General features: G+C 41.9%; 1 protein-coding gene across 2 annotated transcripts in view; it reads right to left on the reverse strand.

Moving 5' to 3' along the window:
• Window positions 1-10,693, reverse strand: part of PRRC2C (proline rich coiled-coil 2C) — a gene marked incomplete at both ends in the record, with an annotated part of 58,028 nt that extends 47,335 nt beyond the window's left edge. The window contains 8 exons of one of the 2 annotated variants that reach the window (XM_080698610.1): window positions 573-660; window positions 737-870; window positions 1,320-1,402; window positions 4,323-4,543; window positions 6,247-6,372; window positions 7,285-7,394; window positions 9,046-9,217; window positions 10,582-10,693. In XM_080698610.1, coding sequence (XP_080554736.1) covers window positions 573-660; window positions 737-870; window positions 1,320-1,402; window positions 4,323-4,543; window positions 6,247-6,372; window positions 7,285-7,394; window positions 9,046-9,217; window positions 10,582-10,693 — 1,046 coding nt within the window. Of the gene's footprint in view, window positions 1-572; window positions 661-736; window positions 871-1,319; window positions 1,403-4,322; window positions 4,544-6,246; window positions 6,373-7,284; window positions 7,395-9,045; window positions 9,224-10,581 lie in introns of both variants that reach the window. The other variant, XM_080698609.1, reaches the window with a different exon arrangement.
• Window positions 10,694-12,368: the final 1,675 nt, after the last annotated feature.

A 12,368-nucleotide genomic window follows, 5' to 3' on the forward strand; every position in this document is an offset into this window, starting at 1 on the left:
CGTGTGATCCTTCTGTTTCAGCCTCCAAGTACTGGTATTACAATGTGCACTACCACACCCAGCCTCTCAAAATATTTCAAACCAGCGCCGGGCGTAGTGGTGCACGCTTGTAATCCCTGCGCTTGGGAGGCGGAGACAGGAGGGTCACACAGGTTCGAAGCCAGCCGCGCTGGCATAAGAGACCCTGTTTCCAAAAATAAAATAGGTCTGGGAGTGTAGCCTGGGGGTAGAAGGGCTTCCAGGAACACCAGTACCACCAAAAAAAAAAACAAAAACAAAAAAAAACAAAACAAAACAAAACAAAAAAAACCCAAAAAACCAACTAACTGAATGTCAAGTATTTAAATACCTTTATTTTCTTTTTAAATGTTCTTTTTGAGAAATAGCAACCTTAATTCCTTGATTAACCACACAGTATTAATTGTGGCTTGCTCATCACCCAACTAATTTAGTCAAATTCTGCAGAGGACAGAATTCTGTCAACAAGGAAGAGACATCTGTGATTGCAGCCTCGGCACAGTTTGCCAGTGCTCCACAAGCCCACGGTGTCAGCACCAAGGAACAGCACTCACCTGCTAGTCTCCTTGGGACTGCTGCCCCCCTGCTCATCGTCGTCACTGAAATTCAGCTGTTCTGTGTAATCTACTTCCATCTGGGCTCCTGGTAGGCAAAGAAAACTCAGCAAGATTGTTCAGAAGCACCCAGTACTGGAAAGTCCTCGGGTGCTTTCACTTACCTGCCCACCCTTCATCAGCTTCAGCATCCAGGTTATCGAATTTGTCGAGCTCTTTCAGTTCAGAGGCACTAAGGATAGACGGCCGCTCAGGCTCTGATGCCCACGAAGGAGGAGGGCCTCTTCCTCGAAGGCCTCTAGTGGAGGAAAGGCACGAGGGAAAACGTAAAAAGCTTCAATGATACTGAATTAGAAAGCGAGAGCAAGAGCACAGAGAGCAATGTCAAAGGAAAAGAGGACCAATCACCAACTTCAGGACCATTATTTCTTATTTTCAGTACTTTAATTCAGGAGGCTGAGACAAGAGGATTGCAGTTTGCAGACAGCTTCAGCTAAGTGAGGCCCTTCACAAGTCAGTGAGACGGTTTCAAAATAAGGAATAAAAAAGTGTGGCTCAGAGATAGAATGCTCCTGGGGTTCCATTCCCAGTACCGGAAAAAAGAAAAGAAAAGAAAAGAACAAAGTATTTTTTTCTTCCTTATAAGCGCTAATGAAGTATGTTAGTGCCAAGTGTGCTTTTGAGGAAAGAAAAATATGAATCAACCACAATACTCTCAACATTCAGGAAAGACTTTAATTTTCTTACTTGTTTGTTTCAGATAAAGAAGGAGGGAACCTCATGGGACCATGTAGAGGAGGGTATGCCATCCTCGGATACTGCTGAAACATCTGAAAATAAAACAAAAAATTGGCATAACCTACTTATGAAAACAAACCAATCTGACTAGACCTGAAGTCTAACCCACAGCACTAACGATCGATCCGCATTTTATCTTTTATCTCTTGGCACTAGCTCATGCTAATAAGCTCTTTGTAAGACCACTGCCTTTACCATGTCTGTACAAAAAGTAGTTAGGAGACATTATTTGAATAACATTAATGTCCCATTAATAAAACTATGTGAGAATGATTGGGCAACGACGTGAACTACTTAAAGACAACATTGTTCACACACACACACACACACACACACACACACACACACACACACACATACACACACACACACACACCCAGAGAACTGCAAAGCCTTATCCAAGCAAAGAGAGAATGAATACTTGAAGAGAAACAGCAGGACACAAATTGGAGGAAGATTTACTGATGAAGGGGAGCTCAATTCAGCCGAGAGGGACAAGCCATAACCTTCTTAAAGAAGTGAGGTGTCAGGAGCCACTGGAAGGTTTTCCACGACTAAAGGACAAAGAATGAGTTCCTGGTCAAGGTACCACAGAGATGACAGCCATAAGCTGAGGCCCAAATAGGTCAAGATGAAGGGCCCTATGGGAACTCAGCTTTGAGAAGCTAAGTTCGAGACCCAGGACAGACTTTAAGACATTAACACCAACGTTGACTTGGAAGAAAGAAGTATCAAATAGTATGTGGTCCTTAACTATTTGCTTACGTACAGGAGAAATTGTGTTTCCATTAACACTTACTTTGTACCCTGAAACAAAAGATTAGTTTTTCTTAAAACAAACCAAAACAACACAACTGGGCGTTAGATGAGGAGGCTCTCTTGCGCATGAAGAAAGGCTAGCTTTTGAGACTACCTAAGTGGGACTGCAGCACAGTTAACTACAGCTGGGACTCAACAGGGAGAGCTTTTGCTCCAGGGACACCTGGGGCTGTGGCTGCAGCACCGCTCTGCAGTGAGGTTGGTAAATACAGAGGCAGAGGTTCCTGTCTACAGGCACCTCTGATCTTTCTGATCATTCACACATAAAGGTTACATATGGCTTTTAACAGTTTTATTATCTACTTACAATTTTGTGTGTGTGATACAGAGGATCGAACCCAGGGGCATTCTATCTCTGAGTTACTCCCCTAGCCCTTTTTAAATTTTTATTTTGAAACAAAGTCTCACTAGGTGGCTGCATCTTGCTAGGTTGTTGAGCCTGGTCTCCAACCTGCACTCTTATCTCTGCCTCCCAAGTATGTGCCACAAAAACAACTACAGAATCAAACTTTAGATGCTTAATAGGTTGCTTTTGAATATCAGTAGAACACTTTATTCAAATAAAATCCCTGATACCACTGAGAACTGAAGCTGACCTGGTCTTCCCTTTCCGGCCCTGCCCGCTTCCCAGGCCTGGAAGTCCAGGAGTCTTTGGAAGCACAATTTGAAAATTATTAGGAGACAAGTAGTTGAGTACAAATAATTTATCAAGGTCAGCTCATCATAGAAAATTTCTATCATACTCCAAAACTGTATATTTTAGTGCTGGGATTGAACCCAGTTTTGTGAGCATTAAGCATATGCTCTACCACTGAGACCCTGGAAAATACTTAACAAATAATTGTATTTACTAATTTATTTCCCTCTGCTACTCTAGAATGCTTAGAAACTATGGTGGATATTTAGAACTTGAATACTTAGGAGTGAAACTATAAACAAAATATAAAATCTGAGTCGTTCCTCACTATGATTAATGCAGCTTCTGAAGAGTGTAAATTTACCCAGGCAGGTGTAACTTGCTGTGTGATTTCAGAGTGGGCTGAGAGCAAACAAAAGAACGGCAGCAACAAATCTAACTCCTGGTCTGACAGGGACACGAGGTCAGAAACACACTAAATTTAACGACGAGGGTGAGGCCAGCCAAGGCAGACGGAGAAACTCCACAACCGCACATTCAACAGCCAAGTTCAAACAAAATATGGGTACAGTTCTTTTTTGTCTCTAAAATATTTACAGATAAAATGACATGTCTAGGATTTTGTTTAGTAAGCTAAAGTGGTGAGGAAAAGGGATTGCACTATTAGTATAGTAAATGTTTGTAGATGTTTTAACACTTCCCACAATGAAAAGATTCTCTCTCTCTTTTTTTGGTACCGAAGATGGTACCCATGGGGCATTCTACCTCTGAGCTACACCCCCTGCTCTATTTTTTATTCTTTATTTGAAACAGTCTCACGGAGTTGCAGAGGGCCTCACTAAGGAGCTGAGGCTGTTTGAGAACCGCGATCCTCCAGTCTCAGCCTCCCAAGTGCTGGGATTACAAGCGTGTGCCACCACGCCCGGCTACAATGACAAGATTTTTTTTAAAAAAAGGAAAGCAAAGCAATAAAAATGTTACACTTTTTGGATTGCTTTTGTTTTTATTTTATGCAGTTCTAGGGACTGAACCCAAGGGTGCTCTACTTCTGAGTTAAATCCCCAGCCCCTTTTGCTTTTTGGGACAGGGTCTTGCTAAGTTGCCCAGGCTGGCCTCTAACTTTAAGATCCTCCTGCCTCAGCCTTCTGAGTTGTTGGGATTATAAGCATATGCCACCACAGGTAATTTGATAAATCCTATGTATCCTTTTTTATATCTTTTACACAGTCTTACAAACAAAATAAATGTTATGTGGTATGTGTATGCTTCTTTATGAAGTTATTAAATAACAAATGGTCTACTCAGGGTCTAGAAACTGCAAAATATCTGCAACCCCATTCCTGTTATTTGTCTCCCAAGGTCATACTATAAAAAATAAGGTTAACTTTTTGCAGATGTTAAAAAAAACAAGATCTAACATTTCCCCATCCTAATTCTCTCTGGACCCCAGACTGAAAAGCCCCGACTGGGCTGCTGGCTTCTGCGGCGGTACTCACATAAGGAGGCATCACGGCTCTATGCTGGGAAGCAAGGCCGGGCTGCTGTCCACTCACTTTAGCCTGCGGAGGGCCACAGGCTATCCTCTTCTCTACCACTTTAAGGATGTCGTTCTGTTCTGATGTTACAGATGCGCTTTCATCCTGGCAGGGAAGCTTCTCATCCTGATCAGATAAAGGGGAGCCAGCAGATTTACCACCATCTCTCCAGCAAGCAACATCTGGTTTGGAGAGAAAAAAAGATTAAGGGAAAGATAAAAAGAGAAAGAAAAAAAAATGGTACAGCGCACCCAACTGAGGCGTCCAAAATGTGAGCAAGTGAGCCAAGCGAGGGGCTGCACCCCAGGCAGACAGACACCCCAAAGGGAGCACCACAATGTAGCAGTGGTGGGACACAATGAAAGAACTTCCCTGCAAACTTCCCTGCATTTGATATGGATGTTAAAGTAACTCTTCTCACTTGGCCATGTTTCAGGACGAGACATGTGAGCATTCCTGAGGGAAGGTAGGGGAGACTTCTACAGCCTGGAAGGCTCCTGTGAGGCTCTCTTTCATTTACTTTCATTCAACTACTGTCAGTAAACTTGACATCAATGAAATGGCTCTATCGCTTTGCAAGGGAGCCCTGTGTGGTAGCCAGCCTCCAACATTCCCCTTTGGAGCAGGCCCCCCTCACAGCGTACAGGCACCTGTGTGCAACCTGTCGGATATGGCTGAAGCGTCAGCATATCCCTTTCAAGATATGGCTGGAACGACTGTGGGCTTCTTTCTTGGGCGTGGGATCTGTCCGTCTCCTCCCAGGGAAGCCAGGCTACAGTCACACGAGTGAGTTCAGGGACAGCCCGGCACGACGGCCTCAGCTCGGTGCAGCCTCCATTCTCAAGAGCCCTTCGCTTAATCCCCAAAGGTTGACCCTCAGACACTATGGGAAATTATAAGTCCTTTGGGGTTTGTTATTTTTTTTTCTTTTAAATTTTTTTTATTGGTGCATTATATTCATACAACATATTGGGGTAAAAAACTTGTGTGTACAAACATGTATTCATCGCTGATTTAACCCCTAGGGGTTTGTTATTTTTACATTTACAAATTTGTTATTCAGCAGTAAATAACTGGTGAAAACCGATCTGAACAATCAAACAGTAGAGCTCATGTAACTACTCCTAATATGAACTCACTGACCATATTATAAAGATTAAAACATGAAAATAAGGCTTACTCAGATTTGACAAAAATGAAAAGAAATACTCATTAACATGAACTAATAAACATTACTGTCAAAGAAAAATCTGCCCGTGTAAAGGATTTCCCAAGATGGCAATGACAATATGAACTAACCACAGTTAAAAAGACATTTAAAATTCATTCACAACTTCCTATTTCTATCTTTAGTTCTTACTTTATAATGCACCAAGTAGCCTTTCTTCAATATGAATTCAGAAAGCAAGGAATTACTGACTTTAAGAATAAGTAATATTAAGAATTTATAAATAATTGTTTATTGGGGAAATTTGTTTAAATTACTACTGTAATAAAAACCAACTATCAATGTACATAGACGTCATAGGGGCATCTTGTTAAAATGCATACTTTCATTTAATAAGTTAGACACAAAACCCCAGATTATACATTTCTTTTTCTTTTTTATTGTGGTACTACGGAGATGGAACCCAGGGGCATTCTACCTCCGAGCTACAATCCCAGATCTATCTTTTATTATTAATTTTCAAATATAGCTCACTAAGTAGCTGAGGCTGGATGCAAACCTGTGGTCCTCCTGTCTCCGCCTCTCAAGTACTGGGATTACAAGCGTGCCCCACCATGCCCGGCGCAGATCATATACTTCGCCACCTGTACTCAGAGTGTGGAATCTATGACAGGACAGACTCCCCCGGCCCATCTGGTAAGTGGCGCTCGCTCTTACTTGGGGGGCGTAAACTGGGTCCAGGGCCATAGTTGTCATCATTTGCTTCCTTTTCTTTTTTTTCCTGATCCCCAGCTGCCTGCAGGCTGGGAAATTCCTGCTGAAATTGACTATTCACCTGGATACCTGCAAAATTAAAAAAAAAAAAAAAAAAAAAAACCTCATTAAAGATAACTTTTATACTGAAGAAAATTCTAACAATCCTTCCAGGATAGAGTTCTTTGTCTCTTTTTGATAAATTATTCCATATTTCAGTGATTGTTTATATCCATAAAGCTTTTGAAAAGTTAATGAACAGCCATGAGGAGATAAAACTCTAAGCAAGGAGCCTGCCAGATCCACCCAGATGACATAAGATGAACGTGCAAAAGGGGGAAAGTTTCAATGTTGTGATTCTTCACACTTCCAGAACAAATCAATTTACTTTGCTAAAAAATTTATTACTGAAATACTTTTATGAATAAACACTGTCAAGTGCCATAGTAAGGCTGTCTTCATTTATATTTTTTTACTGTTTGTATTTAATGCTCCAATAAGAAACTAATTGCCGCTCAAGATTCAACTACTCACCCGCTGAGCTACCTGCCTATTTCTATGGGCTTGCAGGCCTGGACTGCCCCTTCCAGAATGCTACCTGCTAGACGGGTCTGCCTGCAAGCGGCACACCTAATTCTGCTCCTGATTGCATCATTCCTCGGGGCAGGGAGCGTGCCAGCTGCGGGGCCTCCTGGCTACCCTCTAGCTCGCCTCCATCCAGGAAGTCAAGAGAGCATGGCAGAGTCTGGGGCACGGAGGGAAACAAACAGGCTTCCTAACAAGTGCTGAAGGTACAAGCTCCACACATGCAGGGTAAGGGCAAAACTGCGAAGCAGAGGACAGCTCAAGACTCCCCTTTTAGGCACTCGCTCGCGATTGTAAGGCTCTCGAGGATCTGGACATGCTCGCGGGCAGTGCTCCCGCCCTCCTGACCGGTCTCCCTATCTCCGGCATGGCTGCTCAGTAACCAGAGCCCAGGGCTGCCCAGCTAGGGTCACTTACCATCTCCTTGCCCACCTTGCTTGTTACTGGCCCAGGACTTGGGAGCAGGAGCCGCTTCTGGGGGAGCTGCAGCTCCGGGCTTTGGCTGTGCTGGTGAGACTTCTGGTGCTCTTAAAAACATGAATCCACTATTTCAGATAGTGCATGCTTAAATCGAATAAACCCAGCATCGCATGTGAGGCAGATCTTTGTAGAAGTTATTTTGGCTATATCTTCACTCACAGATGCACCTCCCATACATGTTTTCTCTCTGCAACATCTTAAGAGTTTTATTGCTATTTTTATTCCCATTCATTTCTACCACTGAATAACCCAATGAGATGACAGTTCTGCTTGTTTTCTAGTTTGTTACCAAAAAGCTCCCAAATTTATTACTGAACATGGCTACCAAAACAATGTTTGAATAAAAAATATACATTTATAAATACAAAATAAGACTGTGCATACATACAGCCTGGACTGGTACAATCACCATGGGCTAAGACCTCCATTTGGCAGTCAAAAGGTCACCATTGCACTTTGCACTGTAATTTCAAACAAGTAGCTGCATCCTACCCGATCCATTCCCATGAGTAAACGGTGTTTTAAAAAGGTCTACCCCCTTGTAATGGGGGTAAATGCTTAAACTGAAAATGTAGTTAAGAGACTTACAAAGCCAATACATTCCTAGCACTCTGAGACCTGTAAATGAATTGTTACTATAAAATAATTCTGCTGGGCGTGGTGGTGCATGCTTGTAATCCCAGCATTTGGGAGGCTGAGACAGGAGGACTGCGGTTTGTGGACAGCCTCAGCTATTTAGTGAGGCCCTTTGCAACTAGATGTGACCTTGTTTCAAAATAAAGAATAAGCTGGGCATGGTGGCACCCGCTTGTAATCCCAGCATTTGGGAGGCTGAGACAGAAGAATTGTGGTCCATGGACAGCCTCAGCTAACTACTTAGTGAGACCCTGTTTCAAAATAAAGAATAAAAACAACTAGGGCTAGAAGTGTAGCTTGGAGGTAAATGTCCCTGGGATCCATCCCAAGCACTACAAATAAATAAATAGAGAGAATAAAAGAAAGAAAAAAAAAATAGGGCTGGGGGTGTAGCTTGGAGGTAGAATGCCCCTGGGTTTCGTCTCCAGTACTGCTAAAAAATAAGAAAATAAAATAAAATAGGGCTGGGTGTGTAGCTCAGAGGAAGAATGCCCACTGGGTTCCATCTCCAGTACCACAAAAAAGAAAATAATAAATAAATAAGTAAATAAATAAATATCCAAAAGCTAATCTCACTTTTCAAATTACTTTTATTTAGCAGTTTAGTTAACTAAAAGCCCGGCATGGTCCTTGACAAACACACCTAACTATTTGCTGAATGTATGATTCAGACAGACAGTGCTAGTTGTAGTCTAGCCTTTTGCTCTGAGTGCCATGATTCCGAAGACAGAATTTCGATGCTGGAGACACACAGCGAAGCAAGTGGAGACAAACACCGAGTTAGCAGAGTCAGAGTACTGATGTGGGGAGGGCAGGAGAGCTGTGCAGTACAGCCAGGCCACGCCAAGCTGTCATTAGCAACTGTCCCCTGCTCTACCTCGAGAAACAAATACAGCCAGGCACCTGTCTACAGGGAGAACCAACCACAAGCCTCACATAATCAAGGACTTTCCTCGGGCAGGCAGTCTGTAATGCGGGCAGCACAACATGCGGCCCACGGAGGTGCTCAGCCCACGTGCCCTACAAAGAGAGGAGGGGGCCTCTCACTAGCCGTGGACTCACTTTTCTTCTTCATGCTGCTCTTGCTTGGAGGCCCAGCCTGTGCCGTCCTTAGGCACAATATTCACGTTCGGATCGTTGCCTTTGTTTTCTGCTTTGAGACTTGGTAGGTTAGCAGGGGGAGGCATACGCCGTGAAATACCAACTTTTCCAAGACTTTGTAACCCATGTCGAGCTGCAACTAAAAGATCAATAACATCAACTTTCTTAGAACGTCTATTTCATTACCCATTTTATCCTTTAAATGCTATAAAAGTATAATAAGGAATTAATGAAATATCTGAATAATTATTCATAAAATAAGCTACACACATGAAACCATAATTCAATGCAGAAATGTCAAACCATCAAGCCATTCAGCAGATAGTCAGAAAATCCTAACTGTGCAGCTGAGTACAGTGGCACGACCCTGTAATACCAGTTACGTAGGAGGCCATGGCAGGCAGATGACTTGAGCCCAGGAGTTCAAGGTTAATTTGGAAACACAGTAATACCTCAGTTCAAAAGTACCCAGAAACCCAAACCAACAAATTCTAAGAAAACAACCCAATGCACTATAAAAACAGAACAGCAACAACAACAAAAGACCATTGGTACTGCTAGTATTTTTTTTTTTCAGGAAGCCTCTTCCGAATTTTAGCTTAGAATGTCACAGAATAAATACATTGATTTTATGTTCATAATAACTGCTCAGAGCTAGGTGTGGTGGCACATGTTTCTAATCCCAGTACTTGGAAGGCTGAGACAGGAGGATCACAGATTTGCCACCAGCCTCAGCTACTTAGTGAGGCCCTCCACAACTTAGTGAGACCCTGTTTCAAAATAAAATAGGGCTGGGAATGTAGTTGGAGATAGAATGCCCCTGGGTTCCACCCCCAGTACCACAAATAAACACACAAACAATCCACAATAACTGCCCAATATACCATCTCTCTATTTTTCTTTTTGGTGATACTGAGATTCCTGGAAACCCTTCTACCTCCGGGCTACACCCCCAGACCTATTTTATACTTTTATTTGGAAACAGGGTCTCTTAAGCCAGGGAGGCTGGCTTTGAACCAGCACATTCCTCCTGTGTCCACCTCCCAAGTGCGGGGATTACAAGCGTGTCCACCACGCCCGGCCCTTTTTCTTCTTTTTCTTTTTATTTTGCGGTACTGGGGACTAAACCTGGGTCATTCTACCTTTGAGCCACACTCCCAGCCCTCACTACTTGCTGAGTCTGTCCCTGAACCTGTGATCCTCCTGTCTCAGCCTCCTCAGATTACAGGCCTGTGTCACCACACACCCTTTTGAAAGCGCACTGCTCTACTTATTTTCTGCTGACAACAAAGAGGGGAAAATAAACATTTTTAAAGGATTCTACTAAAGTACAAATTTCAACTGTAAGCTCTTTAAATTCCCTAAAAATGTATACGTAAATAAATGGGCTAAAGTAAGTAGGTCTGCAATAACTCAGGCGTGTCCTAGCTTCTACCAAGTCTGTTATGTTATGGGGTGACAAAATACGAAAACAAGTCTCCACCCGGCTTTACTCACCTGTGGTCTTCTGCGTCTCCAAGGACTTTCCTTTGTAAGTGTTAAATAAACTGAGCGTTGCGTACTTTTTCCCATCCTTTGCTTTTGTGCTCTGGCCTGACTTCTCCGACATTTCGGTGGAAACTCATCGAGTCCAAAACCTCCTGCCACACCCCTTAAGATCAGTCTTGAAGATAAACATGAAAAAAAAAAAAAAAAACACAAAGAAGAAAAACTTAGAACTTATTAGCTGGCTAAAAACTCATTAGTAAATTCAAACATTCACAGAAATATTGGGGAAAAAAAAAAGAATTGAGTATACCCATAAGTCACATCAATGACAATTTCATAGATCGTCAAGACCATCAAATTCTCATAGCCAATACATGATGAAATTAACCATGATAAACTATTCACTTGGCAAAAATATTATTTATGATTGACTGTGTAACAATATCATAGAGAATAAGGGTCACAATCCATGCAGGGATGAATGGTTCAAACAAAGCAAATCTGTTAAGACTAATAAATATGCTATTAAGGCTCAAAGTAACTGTCATCATTGACCTATACATATGAAACTCAAATACAATGGAAAGATATAGTCGTTTTCCTAAATGTACCTTTAGCTTGAAGATGTACCCCTAACCAAAAGCTAGTCTCTTACTCGAGAAGATAAAAGGACAAGAATTATGCCCCATACTGTTCCCCTTCAGTGAAATAAGTGGTAAATCAATTAGAGGGTGGAGGCAGAAGGTAGTTATTTCTACCAATCAATGACTAAAATGATTGAGAATGGAAGAGAGCTAAAGATAGGATAGCTTTGCACATAAACAGTTATAGCAAGTCACTTTCCCTTGAAACAGATTGGAAAAAACCTCACAATCTAAAGATCTACGCTAATAGCCGGGCGTTCGCTTGTAATCTCAGTACTTGGGAGGCTGAGACAGGAGAATCTCACAGGTTGGAAGCCAGTCTCAGCTACTTAGTGAGACTCTGTTTCCAAATAAAATATATAATAGGTCTGGGCGTGTAGCCCAGAGGTAGAAGGCCCCGGGTTGTATCCCCAGTACCAAAAAAAAAAGAAAAAATTACACTAGTATATAGAAAATGTACTCTGTTTAAAAATGTATATAGCCAATTCTATTAAGAGTACTTTTACTAATGATGTTAGGAAGTAAATTTTACCTCCAGAATCTATCCTGTTGGCAGTTTTAAACAACAAGAACTAAGTTACAGGAAGAATAATCATATGCCAGGATAAAAATAGAAACATAAAACTCATTATACAACAAAATTAGGAGCACTGTCATCAGGGTGAAAAAAGGAACTTGTTGCGCTTCCACTCACTTGACCATGAGCCCATCTGCACACTGTCCCACATGTGGCACATCTGTAGAGATTTAAATGTAGCAGAGTATGTAACTATACAATATATATAAAATTATAACATAAAAGCTCTGGATCATGATTTCCATCTAACCTATTTTAATCCATCAGCGTCAATTTTGCTAAAATATTTGGGACTTAATGGGTCAATACCCAAGACTTAATCAAATTTTGATCTATCACAATACCACTACTCAAACAATGTTCTTGGTGGCGATCCTTTCTGTACATCTAAGAGAAAGCAGCATCATGAGAAAGTACTCTGTGTAACTGCTCAGGAGTAAATTGACATGTCCACCTGCATTTACATCCATCTTTTCCTGCTACCAACGGCAACAGTGATTCTCAGCATCTTCTAGAAACTCATTGGAAATACATACTTCTCAGGTCCTACCCCAGTCCTACTGAATCAAACTCTT

This window comes from Muscardinus avellanarius, assembly GCF_963383645.1.
Source record: "Muscardinus avellanarius genome assembly, chromosome: 7".
NCBI lineage: Eukaryota > Metazoa > Chordata > Mammalia > Rodentia > Gliridae > Muscardinus > Muscardinus avellanarius.